This window comes from Gracilinanus agilis, chromosome 4, assembly GCF_016433145.1.
Source record: "Gracilinanus agilis isolate LMUSP501 chromosome 4, AgileGrace, whole genome shotgun sequence".
In the NCBI taxonomy this organism is placed as follows: Eukaryota; Metazoa; Chordata; class Mammalia; order Didelphimorphia; family Didelphidae; genus Gracilinanus; species Gracilinanus agilis.
In genome coordinates, this window is record NC_058133.1 from 447,631,014 (window position 1) to 447,657,403 (window position 26,390).

Here is a 26,390-nt window from a genome sequence, read left to right on the forward strand (position 1 = left end):
AGGTCTTTTTGGCTTTCTTCAGTCTCTCTCCTCTTTAATGCATATTTAATATAGTTGCCAAATTAATCTTCTTAAATCACAGGACTGAAAATATCACTTTTTCCTGTTCTTGTTTCTAGGATGTAACACAAACTACTCTGGTATGTAAAACTTCCAGAATCTAGCTCCTACCTTTCTTGGCATTTCATATGTACTCAAATTAGATAATATATGCCAAGTACTTTGCAAATTTTAAAACACTCTATAAAGTTGCTATTATTCTGCTACACCCATCCTACATCCTACCCAAACTATTGGTTATTTCCTGAACTTTGGCATGTTATTTCCCACATCCAGGTATGTGCATAGGTATGTCCTCTATGCCTAGGATTTACTGCCTACTCACTTCTGCCTTTTTTTTAGTGCTTGCTTTAAGAATTACCTTTTTTTTTTTAAAGGCTGTCTCTGATCCCACTAGTTGTTAGTGTTTTAACACTACTTTTTCGTGAAATGACTTTTTATTTACTTTTCTGTGTACATGTTAAATCCCCAGAAGTGCCTTTAGAATACTGACTGCTTTTTGTCTTTGTATCTCCAGTGCCTTGCACAGTTCCTGGAACATAGTAACTGTTTAAAAAAAAAAAAAGTTTATTGGATTAAATTGAATTTGAATTGCCTTTTTTCTTGGTCTAGATATATTTTCTCTTGGTCTAGAAATTAGAGTATTTGCAAATGGATTTATGATGAATCTGTTTTATCATTCTTAGTTTTAACTTGGTTTAATATTTGAAAGATGAAATTATATACAACATAAAATATAGTGAAATATAATCTTTTTCTTTATACTAGAATAGGATGTATGGCTCTGCCATTAGTAGTTGTAAAGCATATTCTTTTATTTATTCTGTTTTCAACTTTTAAAAAATCTCTCTACTGGGGAGAGAAGTCAGCCTAAACTCATCAGCTTGAACATTGGAAGATGTCCAGCCTCATTTACTTAATAGCTGTGTGGATGAGTCACTTAATCTCTTTTTGCCTCAGTTTCGTCTTCCATAAAATGATGATAATAATAATACCTCCGAAAATCAGATGATCCTCATTTGTGAGGATCAAATGAGATAAAAATTGTAAAGTGCCTGGCACATTTGTTAGTGCTATATAAATGTTAGTTATCTAGCTAGATAGGTAGAATAAGCTGCTGGGTTAGGGAAAAGATGTTTTTTGGCTCCATGGTGTGTTTGTTATCACAGTTCTTCTAACTGGAAATTAGGGTCATTCACCCCCAAATATGAGTAATAAAAAGCAAGTTAATCTATAGGTACCTTTTCTTTGCCCATAGGAATGGAACTTGGGGGTGGGGGCAACAGAAGTCTATTCTGGATTCCTTTTCCTTAAAGAATCCTTATAGTGTGACTTGGCATCTCTTATTGGTTTCTTGCCACTACCTCTCCTCTTGGCCTTGGTTCACGAATGAACCAAGCTTCTTTGGAGAGAATGAAGGTTTTTTTTGCTTTCCAGGCTCCCTGAAAACATTATACAACCTCCTTTTTTGATATATTTTATTGTGAAATATTATAAAGAAAGCTTACAAGGAATTAAAATAAGGATAATGTGTTTTACCAGTTGATCCTTACCAAGGAACTAGTAATTTTAATTCCCTACTTTGGTCTGAATAAATCTTTTTCCTTGTCTTTTCCTTGGAGTCTTATCATTGGATTTTCTAGTCTTGTCCTGCTTGAACCGGATGCTGGATTCTGCTAAGTGTCTTGCCTTAGGAGGACTCTGAGCCAGGAGACATAGGGAGAGGCAAAAGTAGGAAAGCACCAAGGAGGGTATAAGAATGATTTAAGAACTGGATGGAGGGGACAGCTGAGTGGCTCAGTGGATTGAGAGCCAGGTCTAGAGATGGGAGGTCCTAGGTTCAAATATGACCTCTGGCACTTGACACTTAGCCCTTTTAGAATGTACTTCTCCAGTTTAGCTCCAGGTGTTATGGAAGCCCCAGGCTTACAGTAGGTATCCCCTTTGCTACATTCTCCTTCCCTTCCCTCCATCTCCAGTAAATCTTCCTTTGAAGCATCTAGACAGCAAGACATTTGTAGTCATATACTTTACCTTAGACCAACTGGTTCTGGATCTGTTGAAATCCTGTCTTTGATTCTAGCTCCCAGAATGAGAAATTTGCTGTCATCTATCCTGTAAGGATTTATTAAGACTCACTCCTTAAAGTTCTATCTTGTCCATACTTCTCTCTCTCTCTCTCTCTCTCTCTCTCTCTCTCTCTCTCTTTTCCAACCAGGTTAATTTCTTCATACACAATTCACTATTCAGATATAATGAATAATTCTATCTCAGGTTTTGGCTTCTTTACTTATTGTCCTAGACAAACCTCTAGCCCAGGATCACAGAGATTGTGTTTCCAGCAAAACTCTAGCTTGACTGATTTGCATTTTCCAGTTCAAACATGTATTCTTTCCTGACTCTTTCACTTGCTTCCGCCTGATGAGAATTGATATGAGATAAATCCAAAGCCAATAACCACTTTTCTTTCTTTGTCTTAGCTTTATGTTCCAGTGACCTCCCTCTCTTCAAATAATTTCTATTCCCTGACCAGTGTTTTACAAGAATCTTCCTTCAATACAGATTCATAACAGGAAAAATACTTTCTTTGTATAGTAAATAATAATAGATAATTCCCCCTTCCCTACCTTCCTATTACCAGTAAGGTATGTGTGACTAAGCAGTTGCTAGACCTGAAACCCAGGGAACGAAAAAGGCCTTACTCAAGAGAAAGCTATATACTTAGGCCTTCAATCCTTGGAGCTAAAGAATGGAGTGGGAAGTTTGATTTGCAACCTTGCCAGACCAAGTCTATATGCTGGAATCCTAGATTCATTCAAGATCAAGGGGGAGGGTAGAAATAATTAGTTAGGCCTAGTTCTCTGTAAATTTACATGTAGAACTTGAGTTGCCTTTATGAACTTTCCTTTTTACTAGTCAGTGGTGTGCTGAAGCCAGCTCATACTAGTTCTTAAGATCATTAAATTTTCAGTGTGAGCTGTTACACCTTGGAAATCAATCACAAATCAGGGCTTGTTTTAATGTTTTGTTAATAATAGTCTGTAGACAAAGAAGTGGAGAAAGTGGCAATAATACAGATAAAACTTTAAACTGTCTTGCTTACATTTTTTCTTTCCAGTGAGCTGGTTGTTAAACATTTAGCAGCACAGCCCTTGGTTATAGTCCACAGCTCATTAATAAATAATAATAATAATAGCAATAAAGTAATAAAGTCTTCTAAAAAGCTTAAAAAGAAGGTAGCCTGCTATTTTTAGGAACCATGTAGGATAAAAAGAAAAAGCTGATGTCTCCTCATATCCCTAGGAAAAAAAGACTGTGGCAGGGAATTCAATTTAGGAAAATAACTAGTAGGGAGGATTTTAGAAAACAGACATTGAAGACTTGCTTGGAAGACAAGTTGGATCACTGGAGTTCTATGTCTGTGTCATTGCAAGGTTAGATGGTATTGCAGAAAGAATGTAAGACTTGGAGTCATGGACCTAGGTCTCATCTACAAAATAGTCATAGTGATACTTTATTGCCTGTCTTCTAATATAGTGAGGGTAATAATGCCTATAAACTATAAAGTATTATGTAAATATGAACTATTGTTATTAATGTCTACTATAGGAGAACCATATCATTTAAAGATTTTGTTTTATATCTATTTTTGCTTTGAGGGGAGACATAATTTAGATTGTAATCATCACAAGTAATAAGCTTCACAATATGCTCGACCTATTAAATGAAAAACAGTATCAATTAACAGCTATTTTCACTGGAAATTTTTAACTTTTAAGCATTTTCCTGTCCTGTTTGATGTTCTTGAATCAAAATATCTATTGAAAATATCAATTCACTAAAAATTTATTGAGAACTTACTCTTGTGCCAGGCACTGTGCTAGCACTAGGGATATAAATTTAAAAAAGAAAGACAGTCTGATATCTGAAATGAAATTGTTTAGAAAATTTTGGTAAATTTAGTGAATCAGAGAATTGTAATTGAGACCAGGGATGTCAGCATGCATGTGGACTTACAACACTCATGCATCACCAGGCAGAGAGTTATATTTCACTGTATTCATTATATATTTCTGCATTGGGAAATAATTATATTTTGTCTTGAAAAGCCTCCTGTTAGGTTACATAAGAGAGTAAAAAATAATACTAACATCAAAAATGATATATCTCCTCTTTAATTTTGCTAAACATTTGAAAGGAATATCAACAATTTGAAAAAAATTCAAAAGGAAGACACGTTTCTTCATTCTTAGAATAAAGCAGTTGTAGCATTCAAATAATATTTTGAGGTGACTTTTTCTTAATGTGTATAGCAAACTTGAAAGTGTTCAGTCCTGTAAAGAAAGTTTCTTGAGAGTAAACATTGTTTCATTGCTTATATTTGTATCTCCAGTATCTAGGACATAGTCAAGACTTTAAAAAATGTTGATTGATTGAATACTTATTGAAGGACTTTTTGTCATTGTATTAGGCACCCTATCCTGGTGTAATCATCATCCTCAGAAAGCATTTCTTTGTGTATTGTCCTTAATGACCAAATAACTCACTGTCAGTTTTAGTCCCCAACTTCTAAAAGGGTGTAGTAAAAGGTAGCATTTATAGGAATAAGTATGAGAGGGATGAACAGTTGAATAACAAATATTAATAACTAGCATTAATATAGTGCTTCAAAGTTTACAAAACCTTTTTTGCTTGTTATCTCCTGTGGTCCTCATGATAAACCTATGAGGTAGATAGTGTTACATTTATAGATAAGGAAACTGAGGTTAAAAGAGGCAAATGACTTCCCAAGATCATACAGCTAGCTAAAATGTCTGAGGCTAGATTTAAACTTACTCATGACTCAAGTCTAGCACTACTCACTGTGCCACCTAATTAACTAGATTTTAAATGGTAAAAATAATTTTGAAGATTTGTCAATCAGTAAACATTTAAGTGCCTCCTCTGTGTCAGTTACTGTTAAAAGAGATTTTTCTATATCTTTAGCCATCTGTCTATGTATAACATATGTTTGTGAAGCTTTGAATTGGGGAGTGACTATAATTTTATGTTTAGAGAGTATTTTTCAGAGTATTAAGTGTTTGAATTTCAACAGTGAAATCCTATCAGAGCAATTATCCAAGCACATGAACAACTAAGAACAACATTAAACTTAAAAAACCTGTTTTTATAGTCTGGCAGACTTTCTAAACTCTAATTCCTGAAGCTTGTTCTAGTTGACACAAACTAAAGTATGTGTTAACATTTTTTTTTCCTTGTAGTTACATAAAATTTGTATTAATTGATTTTCTAAATTATTAAAAGTATCAAATGAGAAATGATTTGGGTAGATTCTTTTTAAGGATTGATGGAAAAACATGGGGGGGAATTGCATAGAATAAGTCATTGTTGGATTATCATTTGTATCCCAAAATTGATTTACCATATTGATATTTGGTCAGATTTATTTTTCTAGGTTCCAGTCTAGTATATTATGGTGAACTTGGAAGAGTTCAGTTTTATTCTTGCCTTACCTTGTGTCCTTTAATACTCAAATGTTACAAATGCCGTTTAAAAATACTAGTTAGCACCCTTTGAAAATACTAAGCATTCCTTATAAGAGGGCATTCTTGATTATCACAGTTATCAGTGCCCTCTCCAAATTATTTTGTATGTATTTTGTATTTTTCTGTATACAAATTGTCCTCAGTAGAATTTAGGTACATTGAGAGCAGGGACAATTTAATGTTTTTTTCTTTGTTATTCTTTATGCCTACCATACAACGGGCACTAATAGATGTTTGTTCAGTGCATGAATTTGAACATTGGTAACTAGAAACTGAAGTAACATCTGCCTTTTAAGATAACTTTTTTGACTTTTCTATATGTAGTTTATTTTATAGGCATTCAAGTTTTAAAAATTATAATAATGAATTACAGAATCTCAGATTTGGGTGGGACCACTTAGTTTTATCTAGTGCAATCCCTATCTGAATAAGAATCCCTATAATAACTCTAACATATCTACCCTTGTGAATGAAAACAACTTTACTTTTTTTTTTAAACCCACACCTTTGTTTTTTAGGCATTGGGGGTCAAGTAACTTGCTCAGGGTCACACAGGAAGTATCTGAGGCCAGATTTGAACCCAGGACCTCCAGTCCCTAGACTTGGCCCTCAATCTACTATGCTACCCAGCTGCCCCCTACAGCTTTCCTTATTAATAAACTATACCTTCATCTTTTTTTTTCTATTGGATTTAAGAATCAGATTTTTTTTAAACTAAGAGGCAAATCTTGTTTGAATTTAATCGAATCTAGTACAGTCCCTTTATTCAATGAATAAGGAAACTGAGCTTAGAGAGGTTAAGTGATTTGCCCCAGATCACGTAGTTTATAAAACATGAACAATTCAGGGGGAGAGGATTGGGGATACATTCCAAGAACTACCTTGGATGGATATAAGTGAACACCCACTGACACCTTAGATATGTTCTCTTTCTCCCTGCTCCTGCCTCAGAGTTTTGAGACCTCTACTCCTTACCACTCCCCACCCCGCCAAAACAAACAGCAAACAATGGAAAAAAGTACATTGAGGTAGACTGCTGCCTTGGAGAGAACTCCTGCACTTGGGTACTTCCATAGTTGACCCCCAATAACTGAAAGCAAAATCAGGGATAAGGGGGCCTTACTGTACTCTTTTCAATTCAATTCAACAATCATGAGCTTGTGAGGGAGTTGCAAAAATGAATGATGCAGTTTATAGTCTAAAGAGCTTATAATTTAGTACTTTATGGATTGATATTTTTGAAGCATATAAATCATAAAGATGGGGGGACTAGACCTTTGGTTTGATTAATACTCTTGGATGAGGAACTTCCTTCTACTACTCCAACTTGGAATCTTCTCTGCTACTATGGTCTTTGGGAATTTCCTAAAGTAGCTGTGATTTACCCAGGATCACAGCACAGCCAGTATATGTCAGAAGCAGTACTTGAACCTAAAACTTCCTGGCCTTCAGGCTAGTTTTCTTTATATTGTGCCATGTTGTTTCTCAAAATAAACCATAACAGAGAAGTTTAACTTGCCTCTAACATTAGGAAAGTCATTTAAACTTTCTGCAAACTGAGGATATTTGCCCTTAGTTGAGTTGTTTGGACAAACTGAGGCAATATGTGAAAATACTGTGGGGTTTTTAAATGGAAGCCCTCCATAGTGCACAAATGATGCATCAATCTATTCTATATTTATATCCAGGTCTTCTCTTAATGAAATAAGACCGTCATATACAAAGGTGGTAAAAATATTTAGTCAAATTCAACACTGCATTTTCAGGGTATGTTTGCATTTACTTAGCAATTCAATAATTATACTATAGTTAGTATGTTGCTTTGAGCTTATCTTTCCCTTAAGTATGAAAAGATATTGTGCTCTATAATCAACATGCACATAAATGCAAGACACTTTACAAAGTTTGAGGTTGGTGAAATTTGGTAAAATATTTGCTTATTTAAAAATGTTTTTAAAAGGATTTAATTTTAGTGTCCTTGCATACATGCAGATTGTCTTGATATTCTCAGTCAACAAATTTGTCAGCTTCTAGTGAAGAAGTTGAACAACATTTTCAAAATAGACTCATTTCTTCAGGATTATAAAACTTTATTACTTAGACTGTACTCAGAAATTAATTTTGTGTGAAAGCCATGGTATTATGAAGCTTTATATTTTGTTTTTAATTATTATTTTTTAAATCAATTTGTTACATTAAAATTCTCAAGTATCTCCTTCCCTTCCATCCTTCCCTGCACTAAAGAAATTATTTGACAAAAAGATATATATATATATATACACACACCTTATTTCTGTTAATCAGTTCTTTGGAGGTAGACATACACAAGTCATTTTTCAAACAATATTTCTGTTGTTATAACATTCTTTTGGTTCTATTTGTTTTGTTTTGTTTCAGGTAGGTCTTTCCACATTTTTTAAAAAAATTAACCTGTTTGTCATTTCTTATGGTACATCAGTTCATATGCTATAACTTGTTTAGACATTCCACATTTGATGGGAGAAGAGCCCAACACTAGCATAAAAGTAAAAAGAAATCAACCACTAAAAATTAAAACAAAAAAAAAAGAGTAAGCAAAAGAGAAAGAACCCAACTATTGAAGCTTTATGGTTTCAACAAACATTTATCATCAGAATAAACTGATAGCTTTGCAGCTTCAGAGATGTGAGTTGAATGTGCCATGGCCATATGTTGCCCCTCCTACACTGTTAATGTGATAACCCATAGAGGGCATAGATCTATGTATATGGAAATCTTACTGCGCTTATTTTGTCATGTTTAGTTATGTTTTTGTTTTCCCTCTTGGAAATACCCTTTGTTTGCCTTGTAAAAGAAACACATTGGTGTGGGCTTTTGAACTGTGGTCTTATGTAGATGCTGGTTTTCTCCAATATCAGGCCTCAGACCTGGTTTAGTGTTCAGAGGTACCAAGTTGCTACTCATCCAGATGCTAAATCCTATTTTAATGGTGCTTTAATATTTATGAAGCCCTTACAACAACCTGGTAAGGTAGATTTTGTAATATTATTATTATTTTACAGATGAAAAAACTGAGGGTCAAAAAACTGAAATGATTCAATGTCATATAACTACTAATTGTTTAGAGCTAGGATTCTGAACTAGGTATTTTCACTCTAAATACAATGCTTTTTATATTACACCCCACAGCTGTCTCATAGAACATCAGATTTTGGTTATGTTAGTTTACCTAACAGTAGCTAGTTAAGTGTGAGTATAGCAACAGGGCTTATATTTTGAAAAGACCTTCTAAAGGAAAATGGAGAAAAATACTCCTTTTTAAAAAAAAGACATTTTGGAGATAGTTTCCTTTTGTAAAAAGCATTAAAAATGTGATCATGATACTTTTCATAGTTTTGTGCTCTAAAGGTTAGAATTTAAAAATACCGTATTCATAGCCCACCAAGAGGACGTACTTAAAATCTGAAGGCCTTCACCTGATCGTAGAAAAAGAAAAGCTGTGGCCTTTGAAATAGCAAGCTACTGATTGAGTGCAGAGGTTAGTTAAGTGGATTTTGGTAATGTTTTCTTAGGCAGATTGACACCTGATACTTTTGAGAAGGAAAAGGAAGGAGAATTAAAGGAAAGCTGTTTGACATAGGGTGTAGTTAGCTGCTAAAATGATTGGATTGTTTTATAGTATTCGTTAAAAAGAGTTGTTAGTATAGCAAAATTTATTTTTCAGGAACCAGGTAAAGTCTGGTAGAATTTAATAGAAGTCAAAATCTATTGCTGTTCTTGTAGTAATTGAATGGGTTATACTAACCACTATTAACAACTACTTTTATTTATGTAAAAATTGATTATTTTTTATTTCCTGCGTTACTTTTTGGAAGAATTATTCCTCAGTTCAAACATTCTCTTATTGCTAGATTTTTGGAGATAGGTTATCTACTTTTGAGACATGTAATGTTAGATATGCAGCATGTCTATTAGAAATCAAGCCATTTGTGATTAATTTTATATCTTAATAATTTAGCAGCAAAAAGATTACAGTTCTTTAAATTCATAACATTGTGGAGTGAATCATGGAAGATAACGGGCAGAAAATTACAACTGGAAGCAACATTTCTGTATGTATTCATTTTTTTCTATTCATTTCATCGGGAAAATATTTTGGGATTTATATTGAGCTGTTTGACACATCTGGCTAAAATATTAGTTTAAATTTAATTTTGAAGCTGATATTTTTTGGTGTATTATGTTGTATCTGTGTAGAACACAGATATCAGAAATAGTTTATAGTAATTGCAACATGATCCTCTTTAAAGTTTAGTTTTGTCATAGGAGATAGGTTAGCAATTGGGTTAATTTTGAGTTTGTAGTGTTACATACTTATATTGCAATCTAAAGCTGGCTTTTTTTTTTCCTGTTTAGATCTGTGGTTTTATCAGTATAGAGAGCTCTTGGTGGGAAAGCTCTCTCTACTAGTACAGATAGTCTCCATTCTGTAATTTAGGGCTTTAGATAGTTGCTTAGGGCCTTGAGAAGTTAAGTGATTTGCCCCAGATCATACAATCAGTATGTGTCAGAGAGAGGACTTGACCAGGTTGTCATGACTCTGAGGCCTGATGCCTTTCCATTGTGCCACATCACTTTTTGTTGTTGCTAATAGACTTTTAATGTACTAACATAAATTATTCAAAAGTGATAATGTGCCTTTCAAGCTTACAACTTTTGTAATCTCATGCTACTATTCCAAATGCGATTCCTCAAATAACCATATTATCATGATTTTAGAACTGGAAGATATCCAAGAATTTCAGTTTTAGATTTTTCAACATTCCTTGACATTTTGATTTTTTTTTAAAAATTAAGCCATTTATGCTAAAATATTTAAAGGAAGTTGTTTTTAGGAGAACATGGAGAGCCTTTCGATTATTGTAATATGTATTACTCTGCATGATTATCTAGGTGCTAAAAGTTGAAGAAATCCTAGTTTGAGGGATGTGAGAAGATACTGATAATTTCTCTACTAATGAAGATAAAAATGGCTTTAGGAAGTGAATCCGTTAATAAGTCTTCTTTTCCTAAATGGGGTTCAATAGACTTAGTTACTAAGATCCTTTTAGCCAGAGAGTCTTTTTCAACATATATGTATCTCAAATATTCCTGAGTCAACAGAAAAACTTTAATGTAAGAAAGAAAAGTTTGGAGAACAGATTTCTGTTGCTAAAAATGGCAGTAAGAGCAGAAATCCAGCTGAGAATAAAATAAATCATTGATGGTAGGAAATTAAATTCAGTATCATAAGTTTGGAAGTATAAAGAAGTGTTTTGCTTCTTCAGTTGTTTCTGTTTACATTGTTTTTGCTGTCTTCTTCAGTCCTGCCAAAGTAGACATTTTTTTTTTAAATCTTAGAAATTAAGAAGCCAGCCTGTTCTTTTGTATAACCTTAGAGATATTTTTGTGGCTCTATTTTTTCATCAGCATGGATACTCCCTCCACTGATTCAGACTGAACCCCTCCAAATCTCTTATCTCTGAGATTCTTGTCCATGTTTTCCCACAATTCCTCCATAGATGATCTACTGAACAAGCTGGAGATCTTTTTAAAGTGTATCTAAGGTAACAGTTTATCACTGGCCATTCTTTTATGTCTCAGTCATGCTGCAGTGACTAGCCCACCTTTTTTTTTTTTTTTTTTGGGGGGGTCATTCATATATTCCATAATGTCATGCTTATTCTCAAGTGGATGTTGTTGATAGCATGGTACTAGGTATCTTTTCTTTGTTGTTTGGTTTATGTGTAATTTTAATTTTTCAAGATTATACTGTTTCATGAGTTGAAGCCAAGAGAATATTAATACTAAAAATAAAAACATGGGCACTTTTGTAGAAGTGAACCGTTTGAGATTATGAAAGAACTGTGTACTTTTTACAACTCAGTCTCTTCATCCTACTTAATTCTGTGTCCAGCTTATAGAATGAATTCATATATGAGAGATTTCCCATTCAGGTATAGGTTGGACTCCATTTCTCCTGTGAGAATGGATAGAGAATATGATGGGTTGCCTATCAAACGACATGCCATTATTTAGATAATATTTTATACAGTTTTTTTTTCATTTAGATGGTTTGACATTTTTATTTGAGAACGAGATAACCAGTTTCCTAAATTTCAATGTGAATTTCTTTCCCTTCCTATCTGAGGCTCTTTGTAGCATAGGAAAAAATTTTTTTGCATTTCAGCTGACATGAATTATTACTTAGCATGAATTAAATGACTAGCAGATACACATACATTAGTATTCTAAGTAACTTGTAAGATCCCTAAAATAAGGATTATGTATTTTCATATAGGTTTTTTATATTGCAAAAGTTTGATAAGGACTGTATTATAAAGCTTAATGTTTATATTAATAATGGCTTCCATTATTATGAAAATTCATGAAAATTGTCAGCAAAAATGGAAGGAAAAGAGAAAATAAATACAAATTGAAAAAAAGATGGAGCCTGGCTTAGGATTTGACCATTTTTTATTTTTAAAAAATGTAATTACTATGATTGTAGGCACATTGTGTCCTTGGGTGTACTTTAGAAGCACAAAATTCTTTGAATAGATTTGAAATCTGTATTTGACACTTTCCAGGAGATTGAAATGCCTGTGCCAAAAGTAGCTTTCTGGCACCTAGTTCTCTTTTATATTACTCTTAACACAGGAAATTCAGGCCCAGATTTTTTTCTAGACTCTTACAAAGCTTACTGCTAGGATTGCTAGAGTGGTAGCATAACCCAGTAGAAGCAATACTACAGCAGAAGATTAAAAATCTAGTTTCTCCTTTTCCAGTGACCATCTCTTTGTTTCATTAAATTCATTTCACATTTTTGTGCATCAGTTTGTTCATGTGTAAGAGGAAAGTTCACTAAGGTTCCTTCCAGATTTAGAATTATATAATTTTGTCATTCTGTGAAAAGACCATGTAGCTGGTAGACCTATGATACATGGCTTGACCATAAATGGAGGTGTCCAGTTCAATATCACAGGCCAGTTGCCTGATACAAGAAACATTCAATATTTACTTTTTCCTCTACAACATGAAGTTCCATTGATTTTTTTTTTCCATTGGCTCATACAGACATTCAACCAGCATAAAAATATTTGCTGTTCATGGTCTTTTGATAAGTACTATACAAATCAAATTGAACAGTTTGCTGTACTTTACTCAAATGAATGTGGTAGCAAAAATAATTTGAAGTTTTCAAAGTTTTTAAATTTTTCAATAGAAGTTTATTATGTTAGCATTTAATTCCATACAACAATATTTCCTATCCTTTATTCTCAGGAACATGTTTTAAATTTTTCGGAATACACATGCCACATACCAGTTGACACAGATTGAAGTTGGGGCTAAGAATTATGTTGGGGTAAATGTGTTGTGGAATAATCTTTTTGTTTAACATATACTTGATGTCACTACTAGTAACAAAAAGGGTAAAAAACCGGATAAGTGAATATCTACAATAGTGATAGTTGTGGTGTGTTTGCTGTTTAGACAAAAACTAAGATCCCAAACAGGAAATGTCAATATTAATCTAATGAGATAAGTTGGGATGAAATAGAAACCAAAAAAATGCGACTAGAACATCTTTGTTATTAATCTGTATTGTAGAGGAACCAAAAGCATAGAAAGCTTGGTAAGAAGTAGTACCATACATAATGCACTTGTTTTTTCATTAGTTTTTAATATATTTGTTTCTATATGTTGCATTTTGGCTAATTAGGTGGTGTTTTCTGCTTTTATATTTTTAGGCACGTGAAGAAAAGGCAATGTCTGCCAACTTAAAGTACCTTTCTTTGGGAATCCTAGTCTTCCAGACTACCAGCTTGGTTCTCACTATGCGTTATTCGAGGACTTTGAAAGAAGATGGGCCTCGTTATTTGTCATCTACTGCAGTAGTCATTGCGGAACTTTTGAAGATCATTGCCTGCATTTTGTTAGTCTACAAAGATAGCAGTAGGTATCTAGTTTTGAGCTCAAGAACAACAGTGAGTTTATTGAGTTGCAGTGTTGAAGTTGTTTATGAATTATAAATAATACTCCTATTTTTATTTTTCTATTTTGTTTATTATGCAGTTCTATTCTGTTGTAGTAGTTTTTTAGTGCCAAAATGTTTTTATTTGCTTTTTAGTATTTTCGATTTCATGAGAATGATTTTCTTTTAGTTATATGATAAGATTTCTCTGTCAAATTTAACTGAATTCAACTTTTACAGTGTTCTGTGTGTAAAACACTATGCTAAGGGGGCAGCTAGGTGGCTCAGTGGATTGAGAGGCAGGCCCAGAGATAGGAGGTCCTGGGTTCAAATCTGGCCTCAGACACTTCCTAGCTGTGTGACCCTGAGCAAGTCACTTAACCCCCTTTACCTAGCCCTTACCACTCTTCTGTCTTAGAATCAATATCCAGTATTGATTCTAAGGCAGAAAGTAAGGGTTTAAAACAAAATTTAAAAAAAGACTACATTAAGCAATGAGCTAAATACAAAGTTTAGATAAGACTTGACTCTTCTCTCTCAGGGTTTATAATCTAGGGAGGATATAAGATATACAGAAATAATCATTTCCTGGTTAAATTCTAAGCCCCTTAAAGTCATGTGACTCTTATCTAAACTTTTTCTTTACTACAGCTCCAAGCATAGTATTCTTCATAAATAGACTCTTCTAAATATTTCTTATTTTGTTTAATATGAAATTGTTCATGATGAATGCATAAGAGAGATATAAAAAAAATGCTTTGTCATTACATATTGGAAGGATCACAAAGGATTTCCTGGAAGACATGGTATTTGACTTGGGTTTTAAAGGACAGGTAGGAATTCTTTGGAGTATCTTGGGATAGGAGTCGGGGAGAGAAGAAGATAGTCCAGGCACAAGAAAAAGCATCACTAAACCTAGATGGAAATGAGGCATTTGATTTTAAGAGAGACACCTGGTAGTTAGACTTAGGGTTAGGGGACCTGGGTTTGTATCCTACCTCAGATCTTATTTGCTGTGTGACCATGGGCAAGTCACTTAGCTTTTTGGGGCCTCAGTTTCCTCAACAGAAAAATGAAGAGGTTAGTTTCAATGACCTTCATGATCCTTTCCAGCTTTAAATCTGTTATTTTATGAACCTATGAAATGAGGAATCGCATGGTGAGTAGTTCAATTTGGATGAAGTTTTGCATACTCTAAGGAAAGTGAGATAAGACTAAAAAGATGAAACTTGTTGCAAGTTTGGGAAGACCTTGGTGAAGGCCCAGGAGTTTTAACTCTACTTAGAATTCATTAAAAAACCATGGAAAGGCTTTGAGTAGAAGTAAGTCTCTAGGCTGTCTATAGTATAGGAGGTAAAGCACAGTTTGGGAGTCAGAATACATGGGTCTCTTGGAATCTTGGTTCCCAAATTTGCCATGTTTGTCCTCTGGTAAGTCAACCTCTGAACAATTCCTTTTCCTCTTAAGTAAAATTTACATAGTGCTTTATGGCTTATTACTTGCTCACAGTTGTTTTGAGAAAAGGATTTAAAGTGATAAATTTTAATTGTGTTTATTGTTACTTTACAAAAAGAGAATTGCTGGAAGTGGGCCAGATATGACTTAGGTCATTCTAGTATTTCAGGATTGGAATGAAATGAGATAACTTGTGGCACATAAAATATTTAACAACTAGGAGTTTACTCAATCCTAAAGATGATCAATAAGGATGCAACATTGATTCAGGTGGATGATGCTTCCTTTTGACTCTGTTTCTGTCATAGTGACGGTGCATAATCAGAAAGGTAATTACCATAGGAATTAGACCAAACCTGAGAAGCCCTGACTTCTCAGAGGTGAAGCCATGCCCATTTACTAGTTCAAATCCTAGTCTTCTGGGCCAGTCATATCTAATGCCAAGGATGGCCTCCTTGCCATTTTAAAGAGAAACAAGCTCAGCCTACATGAATAAATGTGTCTCTTACTACATTGTACCTCTTAGTAACAAGGTTCCACAAGTCCCCAAAGTGATCTTCCACAATAGTCCTCTGGATGCTGTTAGATAGCCCTGGCCTTGAAATTTATAAAAGCTTGACCTAGGATAGCATTAGAGGAAGAACTTAAAGAATATAAGAATAATAAAAATGGAAATAGAATAAACAATTTAGTATTCTGTCCTTCAAAAATTTGTATAGTAAAGATGATGTCAGTGCTATTTCACAACGGCTCTCCCTGATGTAAAACAGCAAAGATAAATGGGTTCTAATTCAGGGTCATCATGGCCTCAGACACAGATGCTGCTACTTTCAACAGAGCCACTGATCCTACACCAGTGATGGGCAAATTATGGCCAGTGGGCCAGATGTGGCCCCCTGAAATGTTTCCGGCCACATGACATTATTCCTAATCTGACGAATACAATGAGTAGGATATGATACAATGAAACTTCGAAAGAGCTGCCTTAGAAACAGACTGACAGATGAGCATTTCCTTTCCTTTGGCCCCCTCTTTTAAAAAGTTTGCCCATCACTGCCCTACACAGTTCAGAATCATTTGGCAAGACAGTTTAAGAGGTCATATTGATAGATGGTTTGGATTGGGAATAGAAGGGAAGTAAAAAGACAAATTAGGAATCTATTGAAATAGTTCAGTTCTATCATGATGAGTGCTTGTACTAGATGATAGCAGGGAGAATAGAATAAAGGATGAATTGGATAGAAGTGGAATCTTCAGGTCTTGGTAATTGGATGTGAGAGGGAAGAAGGAGAGAAGAGATTGCCCTAAGATTTCAAACAGGGGATTTGGACATAAATGCATTTTTAGAGAAAAAGTAAAGTCAAAAGGAGTCGTAAGTTTAAAGAAAAAGATAATTTGCTCAATTTGGGACAGTTCAGTTTGAAGTGCCATTGTAACATCCTGGTAGAGATATTCTGTGAGCATTTAGAAATGTGGACCTGGAGCTCAGAAGAGAAATGAATATTTACTAGGAATAAAAGAATGTCATGTTGTTTTGTATAATATACTTTAGTTAATTTGCTACAAATATGAAGAATGTTCACCCAGTCCGTTTATTTTTTGTTCATTTGGCTATTCCACAATTTATCCTCTTGAGATTACATGGCATTTGGGATTGCAAACCTTCATGTGTTCTGTCATTTGCCTATAAGGTACTAGTAGCTTAAGATCCTCTGGAAACAAAGCATAACTTTGTAAGCATTCTCTGAATATATTAGGTACTAAGCTCAAGATAGTTAATGGATCAGGCATTTTATATTTCTTCAAGTCTGTTGAAGTGTAGCTTTGGCTTAATGAAGGATTTCTGGAGCGTACAGCTAGACATTTGTGAGGCTCCTGGGGCAGATTCCATATTTCTTTAGGTTAGAATAATTGGATTCTGGACAGATTAGCATTTTAGTTTGTGTCATAGTAGTCACTTTCAGAATAAGGGCAAAAAAGATGTGCCTTCCTATTTTTCTACTCCACACTTTTTTAATGCCTATTTTTATGAGATTTCATGCTTTTTGCCAAGAGTCTCTTGGGAATCACATTGTCTTGCACGTTTTCTTTTTTGTTTTATTTTTAGACAAGACCTGTAATTTCATGATCATAGAGAGTTCCCAGGGAGGAAATTCTCTCAGCCTAAGTAGATTGATACCTATTTTTCAATTTATAGTCTTAGAAAATTGCCTAGGGTTATTAACAGATTAAGTGACTTGCCTAGGATCACATAGCCAGTATGTGTGAGAGATAGGACTTATGGAGAATTCTTTCTGCCTATGAGGCTAGTACTCCATCCACTGCTCTGTGTTGCCTTTTGCATATGTTATATGCTTAATAAATGTTTGAATTATCAGATAAATGCAGCCATATATTATATGCTTAATAAATCTGAATTATCAGATAAATGCAGTCAGTAGGAAGCTAGGCCCACCTATATGCTTCATATAACTACTATAATGAATGTAAATAAATTGAGCTAGGCTTAGGGGCTATTTGAGGGAGCCAAAGATTTTGGTACTGTTTACAGATTCTGATGACAGATTTAATCTAGATTAAATTGGAAGTTCTTTTTTAGCTGCTTGGAGAGCCCTTCTAGTTATGGAAGATAGAACAGAAGGAAGAAAAGAATGCAGCAAGCAGGAGGCATGTTTGGGTTTCCCTTGTCTTATCTATCTTTTCTCCCTTTCCTACAGCTTGTTTGGGATATGGGAGCATGGGGGTGACCAGAGTGCAGACTTCTTCGACCCCAGGCCCTTGTGTGTTAGGGGTCTCCTGCCTGGACTGTCCCAGGTGACCAGGCCAGGGGACAGGTGAGAAGCCCCTCAAATATGCCTAGTTGTCTTATTTTGGGTAAGAGTTGGGGGGTGGGATGGGTATTCTTTTTTTCCTTTCAATTTTGGTACAAAGAAGCTAGGAGACACCAGCAGGATATTCCTTTTAATAATTTCTCCACCCCTCTTCCCACTAAGCATACTGTTATTTCCTGCTTTTATCTGCAATGAGCTCTTTTTGGTTTTTCAAGGGACTTGTTCCTTTTTTGTTTCACTTTTCTTTTGGGGACTCCTATCTTACCTCTTCAACCTTTAAAATATTGCCCCAAGACCAAAACCTACTAAATTAGGAGCACTGTGAAAAAGTATTTTTACCAAAAGATTTGGGTGCAAATACAACAAAATAAAATGAAAATAGGGAGTTTTTAAAAGGTGAAACATAATGTGTTTTCTTTATAGGACAAAGTAGAAGTAAAAATTATAGTTATGCTATTGGTTGCAATATTTTTTACTTTGTTATATTTGAGGAAAAGCACTGAAGATTTTTTAAAGGAAAAAAATTAACATTTTACCAATTATTAGGAAGATTTTTCCCTATTCTGATGATCAGACTGCATGTTCTTTTAAGGTTCATGGTTTGGAATAATAACTATTCATTATCAATACTTGCTTTATTAGATGGGTGTGTAAATGACCACTAGGCCTACAGGCTTAAATGAAAATTTATAAGTAAAGCTTTTTATACAAATTGAAAATATGGCTGAAAACAGTACTATTTTCTTGTCTCCAGTTATTCTTTAAATCATATGTATCACCTCTGTGGCATAAAAAAATTTGCTAAGCTAATTCATTCAGTTCATTCCACAGATATATACTGAGTACCTACTACATGTAGGAATCTTTGAGGCAGTGTAAATATAAATAACATCATCACATTCCTTCTCAAAACAAACAGTTGAGTTGGAGGATGAAGAATAATATATAACATGAAAATGCAATAAATAGTTGAGAATCCTTTGAGAGTACAGAGGAAGGAGAGATTGCATCTTGTTGGAGGACCAAGATAAACTTCATAAAGGAAGTAGCATTTAAATCAGTCTTAGAAGGATGGGTAGTGTTTCATTTGGTACAACCAGGAGTTGACAGTTTAAGCAGAAGAAATAGGGTGAGCAAAGTCATAAAGGCAAGAAAGTATGGGATATATTTAAATAGGGATGATAATAGGGCTTGGAAGTCAATTCAGCAAACATTATCTCATGTAGTGCCAACTATTGTGTTAGGTGCTAGGGATACAAAGACAAAAATAAGACAAGCCCTGCCCTTAAGGGCAATATTTGCAAAGTGTTTTACAGATCTTGAAGTGCCATATTAATGGCAGCTGTAATTATTCTGTTGGGGGATATACAACATATATAAGGATAAATAAATACAAAATAATTTCTGAAGGGATGGGTTACTGATAGTTGGAGATTGAGGAAAGGCCTATAACATGCTGTGAAGCCATGGCACAGGTGCTAGGGTGGCATGGGGAGAGCTTTTCTGTTTTCCCCTCTCCACAGTGCCTGAGGACATTTTTTGCATGCCCAGTCCTTCTGGCCAGCTGCCCAATCCAAGCACTTCCTCCCTCTGCTGTCTAGGGTAATATGGGGAGAGGAGCTAAAGGGGGAGCTACTCACAGGCAGCTGGAAGTTGCACTTTGGGCACATGATCTCAAAAGGGTTCGCCAACTATGGCCTATAAGAAGTGGCACCTGAGCAGAATGTTGAAGGAAGTTAAAGTCAGAGATGAAAGAGAGCATTCTTTACATGGAGGAAAGCCTAAGCAATTTAATTCATTTCAGCAAGCATTTATTGAATGTCTGCTCTGGTGCAGGGTCTCTTTAGTCCCTAGCAGTACAAAAACAAAAACGAATATCTCTGCCCTTAAGACACTTTTCATTATACTAGAGACATGGAAATGGAAAATGGCATGTGGAGTTTAGGGAACTGCAATAGGTCAGCTTGGCTTGAATTTTGAGTGCCTGAAGGTGACTAATATGAAATAGGCCCAGAAAAGTAAGCTGAAACCACACTGTAGAAGACTTAAATGGATGGAGAATAAGAAACCATGAAGGAATAATGAAGGATAAATCTAGAAAGGTAGGTTGGGGTTAAATAGTAAAGGATTTTGAATCCTAGATAAGGAGTTAGAACTCCAATTATTAGTTAAATGGCGGTCATTGGAGGTTTTTTAGTATGATGGTGACATAATCAGAGCTGCTGTACTTTAGAAAGATTAATCTGATAGAGGGGATTAGAAGAAGATATAATAGTTAGATAGCTGTTGCAATAGTTTAGAGTAAGTTAATAGGGGCCTGAACTAGGGAGACGACAATGGGATTAGAAAGTAAGGGTGAGATGTGAGAGATTGTGAATAGTAGAATCCTATAAGACTTAATGAAAGGAAAATAATAATACCTAATAGTTAGCATTTATATAGCGCTATATGGTTTGCAAAGCGCTTTACAAATATTATCTCATTTTATCCTCACAGGTGCTATTATTATCCCCATTTTTCAGATGAGGAAACTGAGGCAAACAGCGGTTAAGTGACTTATCCAGGGTCACACAGCTAGTAAGTGTTTGAGCTAGATTTTAAATCAGGACCTCCTCACTCCAGGTCCCAGGATTCCATCCACTGTGCCATGTAGGACAGTGACAGAAAAGCTGAGGGCATCATAATTTAACAAAAACAGTGAAATCAGAAAGGGGAACTTATTTTGGTAGGAATAAGATGATGAATTCAGTGTGGGACATGTTGAATTTGAGGTGCGTTTGAAATGTCCAGTGTAATATAGGTTTATTAACTTTGCCATGTTGGCCTGGGGCAACCTGTCAGTTGCCCTGGTTGGAATATTGACGGTGGCATGAGCCATAGGGCAAAGCACCAACTGCCAGTTGAGCCAAGAGTATATATACATAAAGCCCTGGAGACCCAGGGCTGGGGTCTGTTCTTCCCTGACATCTCCCCTGATCTTAGCTTAGCTTAGAGCTACCCATGTTCTCACTCCCACCACCCAGGGCCCCAGGGGGTAAGGGATAAGTGAGTGATCAGGGGAGAAGTCAGGGAAGAACAGACCCCAGCCCTGGATCTCCAGGGCTTTATATACTCTTGGCTCAACTGGCAATTGGTGCATTGCCCTGTGGCTCATGCCACCATCAACATTTCAACCAGGGCAACTGACAGGTTGCCCCAGGCCAACATGGCAAAGTTAATAAACCTATATTATACCAGGTTCATTGTTCTTTTTTTTTCCTCCCCATTTCCTAGTGCTTTTAACTCATTTTATTGTCCATAGACCCTTAGCACTAGAAAAGACTTTAAACACCATGTAATTCAGCCTCATTTTACAGATGAAATTTAATCCCAAGAGGTTAAATGATTTTCCCAGGATCATAAAACTTTAGAATGAATATCTGATTCTAAGTCCACTTTTTTCTCTACTATGCCAGGAAGTCTCCTGTTAATATCTTTACTAGATGGAAGGCAATCGATGAGGAGAGAAAGAAAAAAATAAGTTTAAATTTATTTGCTTACTGATAAATGTTTTGTCAAAATTCTTTGTAAGAAAGGTTTTAAACTACTAGTTGAAATATTGTGGGATCAAATAAATTTCCATCTTTTATGTATCCTTGACTATAAAGTAACAGAACAGTCAAAATTTAAGTAAAAAATTAGACTTGGGAGCAGCTGCCAACCTAGAAATTAAAAAGTTGTAGTCAGATCACAACAAACATGTCCAGCACTGTGTAAGGGGGAAAAAGGGGTTTTGGGTCAAATATATTAAAGATTGGTCACCAGAGGATTAAACAATTATCAATCCTCAATAAAGAATAATCTCAAGTCAAAATTGACTTTATGGAAGTTTATTTACAATTGAGGAGAGAGAAAGTAAGAAAATTAGAGGGATAATAAGATAGGATAAGTGATCTAATGCACTGAGTAATTTACTCCTGCCCCTGGCTCAAACCAGGCAGATTTAACTAGTCCTTAATTGGAAAAAGGTCAAGCCTTGAGCCTAGGGCCTGAGGCCCAAAGGCCTGGAGGTATATGAAGCAAAGCTTCAGTCACAGAGTCTCTCTGAAAGAGAAATCCCTTAAGAGAAGTTCAGGAAGTCAGTCTTTAAACTTACCATGTGGAATTCCAAAGAAGATATTAAGAATGGTCTCACTAAGGTTTCAGGGTCTCAGCCAGCACTCCACAAACCAGAAAAGCTCCTTCTCTAGCAGAAGACTCCTTGACCCACTCACCTCTCTCTTTCTAAAGGGGTCACTTATGCGTCACTTCCTGTGCCTCCCTCCTAGTTTGCATGTCCAGTCGCAACAGATGCTTCTCATAGGACTGCCTACGGGGCAGTCAGGCAATTCTGATTTGTCACCCACTCTAGCACATGTGGGTTGTGGACTTCCTAAAATTGGAGGTGTTCTCACCTTTAGTGATTAAATCTAAAGATGGGCAGTGTAGACTTAAATCTAATTATCACAACTGACAGCTGATCACTTTTCTCCCTTAACATACCCCTCTTCTCAAATTCTCTATTTCTTTTGATGCCACTACAATTGCTCCCCTGTTGTTTATTTCCCAGATCTAATCCAGTGCCAAGTCCTTTTGATTCTCCCTCTTATATAGTGGGTCATACATAATAGATGCTTAATAGATGCATGTTGATTGAATGGTCTCTGGAATCAGTCCTCTTCTTCCCACTTCTACCACTTAGTTCAGAGCCCTATTACCCCCTTATACTGTAATAGCCAGATAATCACTGCTGCAAATCTCTGCCCTCTCTTATTTTTCAGTTTACTAAAATATTTTTTCTAGTACATGGTTCTACATAACTCCCTTGCTCAAAACCTTTCAGTGTCTTTCTGTTACTTAGAAGATAAAATACAAACTCCTTAACCTTATATTTAATTCATACCTTTCTAATTTTATTTTCCATTGCTACCCTTCAAATATTATATATTTTAGACATTCTGGACTACTTGCTATTATTTGAACTCAATTTGTCATCTTCTGCCTCCATGAATTCACATAAACCATTCCTGTACCTAGAATGTTTTCAATTATCTTTCAGAATTCTTTTCTTCCTTTAGAGCTTAACTTAGTTCTACTCTTCCTTATTGTATTCTGTGTATTTCCCTCTTTCCCTCTCTTAATTTTTTTCTCTTTCCAATGTTCCTAAATTGTTTGGCCTCTTTTTTATTTCTATCACATGTTATTCCCCATTGAAGTCAGAGACTTTTCATTTTTTTATCTTGCCTTGCACATAGTTGGTACTTAAACAGTGTTTGTTAAATTAGATTTAATCCAAATTACAAAACATTATAACATCATATAAACATCATAACAAATTAGTCAGCAGACAATTTTTTAAGCATTTATTGTGTGCCAGACAGAGTGCTAAGGGCTGGAGATAAAAAGAAAGGCAAAACCCACTCTCTGCTCTCAAAGAAGATACATTCAATGTTAAATGGGTATATGCAAGATATATACAAAGTATGTGGAGGGTAATCTCAGATGGGAAGCATGTGGTCCTGGAGGGGCCTGGAAAGGTTCTCCTATACAAGGTACAAAATGTTGAAAGAAAGCAGGGAAATGGAGGGATAGAGATAAGGAGGAAGAACATTCCAGGGATGGGAAACTGCCAGTTCAAAGACACAAAATCGGGAGATGAATTAAGTTCAAGGAACAGGAAGGGAAAAAAAAGCAACTATGACTAGATTATAGGACATATGGTAGGGAGTAAAATGAAAGAAGACTAAATGATAAGGAGCTAGATTATGAAAAGCTTTAAATGCCAAACAGAACACTTGGATTCTGGAATGAACAGGGAGACATTAAAGTTTGTTGAGTAAGGCCATGGTCATGGTCAGACCTATACTTTAGGTAAAGCATTTTGGCAACTTAGTGGAGGTTGGAGTAGGGTGGTGAGAGTCTCGAGAGAGACCAATAAGACTATTGTTGTAGTCTAGGTAAGTGGGTGATGAGGAAAGTACTAGTATGAGTGGAGAGGAGGGAATGTTTAAGAGAGATGTGAAAATGCCAAGATTTGACAACAAATTGTATATGTGAGGTATATAAAAGGGAAAAATTGAGGGTGACACCTGAGGAACCTAGATGACTAGAAGAATAGTGGTGTCCTCAATAATAATAAGAAAAAGTTTAAATTTAAAAGAGGGAAGGATTTCAGGAGAAAAAGAATGTATTCTCTTTTGGACACGGTAAGAAGTTTAAATTTAAAACAGGGAAGTATTTCAGGAGAAAGAATGTATTCTCTTTTGGACAGGTTAAGATTGAGGTGTCTTTTGCTCATAGTTTTCAAAAAGCCCAGAAGGCAGCCAGTGATCGTGAATTGTTGCTGCAGTAACAGTGGGGAGAAGTGTCTAATAAATATATAGATGTGTGAATCATTTACCTAGAAATGTTAATTGTACCATGGGAGATGATAAAATCACCAAGTAATATAGTATAGTGCAGAGTTCTGCAAACTGTGGCCCTCATCAAGTCTGCTCCCTTGCCTGTCTTTGTATCACTATTGAGCTATGAGTGGTTTTTATGTTATTAAATACAGTTTATTTAAAAATATAAAATCATTCTTTGCCTACTAGTTATGCACAAACAGGTAGCAGGCTGGATTTATCCCTTGAACTACAGTTACTGACTCCTAGTGGAGAGAGAAAATTAGAGAGATTCCAGGAGAGAGACTTGAGGGACACTCATGGTTAGTAGCCATGATAATAGATGAAGATCCAACAAAAAAACAGAAAAGGAAATGTCAGATAGGAAAACAAGGAGATGGAAATGTCATGAAAATTCAGGAGAGGAGAAATTATCCAGAAGGATAAAGTAGGCATCTGGGACAGATACTGCAGAGGTCAAAAAGGATGAAGATTCAGAAAAAGTAATTAAGGTGCACAATTGAAAGATCATTAGTAACTTTGTAGGAAGTAGTTTCTGTTGAATAATAAGTTCCAAAGCCAAAAATTGCAGGTGGTTTAGAGGAAGGGAAGTGAAGGTACCTAGTATAGATAGCCTTCTCAAGAAGTTTAGATGTGAAAGGTAGGAAAGATATAGGGCACTAACTAGTAAGGGTAGTGAGTTCTTGGATGAAGGTTTCACTTTTTTTTTTTAATGAATTCAAGTGACAAGGGTATATATTGATAGGCACCATGGAGGGAGTTGGTAAATAGGAGAAAATATTAAAGGTAAAAGAGTGGGTTTGATAGTCTGCTGGAGAAGATGATCCTAGGGCAGCTTTGGTGATCAAATTTTAGAGATCAGATGCCCATACAGCACCTTTAAGCTGCCTGTGAGCCCCCCACATTGCCCCAGAAAGAGGAAGTACTCACTTTGGGTGGCTAGGCAGAGGGGCAGGGCATGTAAAAATGTCCTCATGCATGATGGAGAGGAGGAGCATAGCACCCCTTTCTGGCATACTGGGGCACACCTGCCACATCTTTGTCAACACAGCCCTAGGAATGGAATTAAAGATACATGTAGAGGGGTTGATCTTGGCAAAGAGAAGGACCATTTCATATCAAAGGTCAGAATAAAGGAGGAGATAGCTAGGGAAAGTGTCTGAGTGATATATTCATGCTAAGGTGAAGAGGAGAGAAGGAGGAACTCTTTGAAACTGGCCTAGATATTTTAGGTAAAGTAAGAAGTGAGGCTTTCAGCTAAAAGAGTTGGAGGAAGGGTGCCATAAGAAGCTTGAAGAGAGAAAGATTGGAGCAGTTGCCAAGGAGAGTGGGATAGTGAATAGATTGGGGAGGAGGAGAATATTTAATTGCCTTGCTGCTGGAGGACCTAGTCAGGATTAGATAATATAACTTTCAGCAGTTTCATACTCTAATTCTGATTAGCAGTACATGAATAGGAGCCTTGGAAGCAGAGAATGGGTGTAATCAATGATTGGGAACTTATCAAGAAAAAAAGGGATATGAGAGTAGAGAATAGTATAAAGTTTATTTGTTTCACTGAGGCCTCAAGATGAAGAAGAGAGAAGAAGGTAGCTAATACAGAGGTGAAAACCTGGCAAGAACTGAAGGGTGGAGGAAGTGGAGGTCCTGGCAAAGGCTTAAGAACAGGGTTGTAGAATCATAAAGCAAAGGCAAAGATGGAATGAAGAAAGGTTATGATCTGATTAAGAAATTTTGGAATTTTTGAACATGGAACTGAAACATTTGTGGGTGGTAGCAAAATCAAGGGCATGACCATGTTTGTGTGTGTAGCTGAGGTAGAATAGAGGAATAAGTCATGGAAAGTAGTTGGGAAGTTATAGTATTTGAGGTAGCAAAAATATATATGCTAAGGTCCCTCTAGTTTCAAGGCAGGAGTTAGAAATAAAGAGAGATTGTTAGCCAGATACTAAACTCATTGAGGCAGGAAGGAGAATTTCTTAAGAGGCCCCAAGATCAAGAATGGGTGACAAATTTGTACACCATGACCATCTTCTGAGTGATGGTGGTAATGAATTATAGATGCAGAGTCCTGTACGTGGCA

At 35.6% G+C, this 26,390-nt stretch overlaps 1 protein-coding gene across 1 annotated transcript in view; it reads left to right on the forward strand.

Annotated features, from left to right (window-relative positions):
• Positions 1-26,390, forward strand: part of SLC35A3 (solute carrier family 35 member A3) — a 54,072-nt gene that overhangs the window by 2,481 nt on the left and 25,201 nt on the right. Inside the window, exon 2 of the mRNA XM_044672133.1 lies at positions 13,376-13,580. Coding sequence (XP_044528068.1) covers positions 13,394-13,580 — 187 coding nt within the window. The 5' untranslated portion in view covers positions 13,376-13,393. The remainder of the gene's footprint in view (positions 1-13,375; positions 13,581-26,390) is intronic.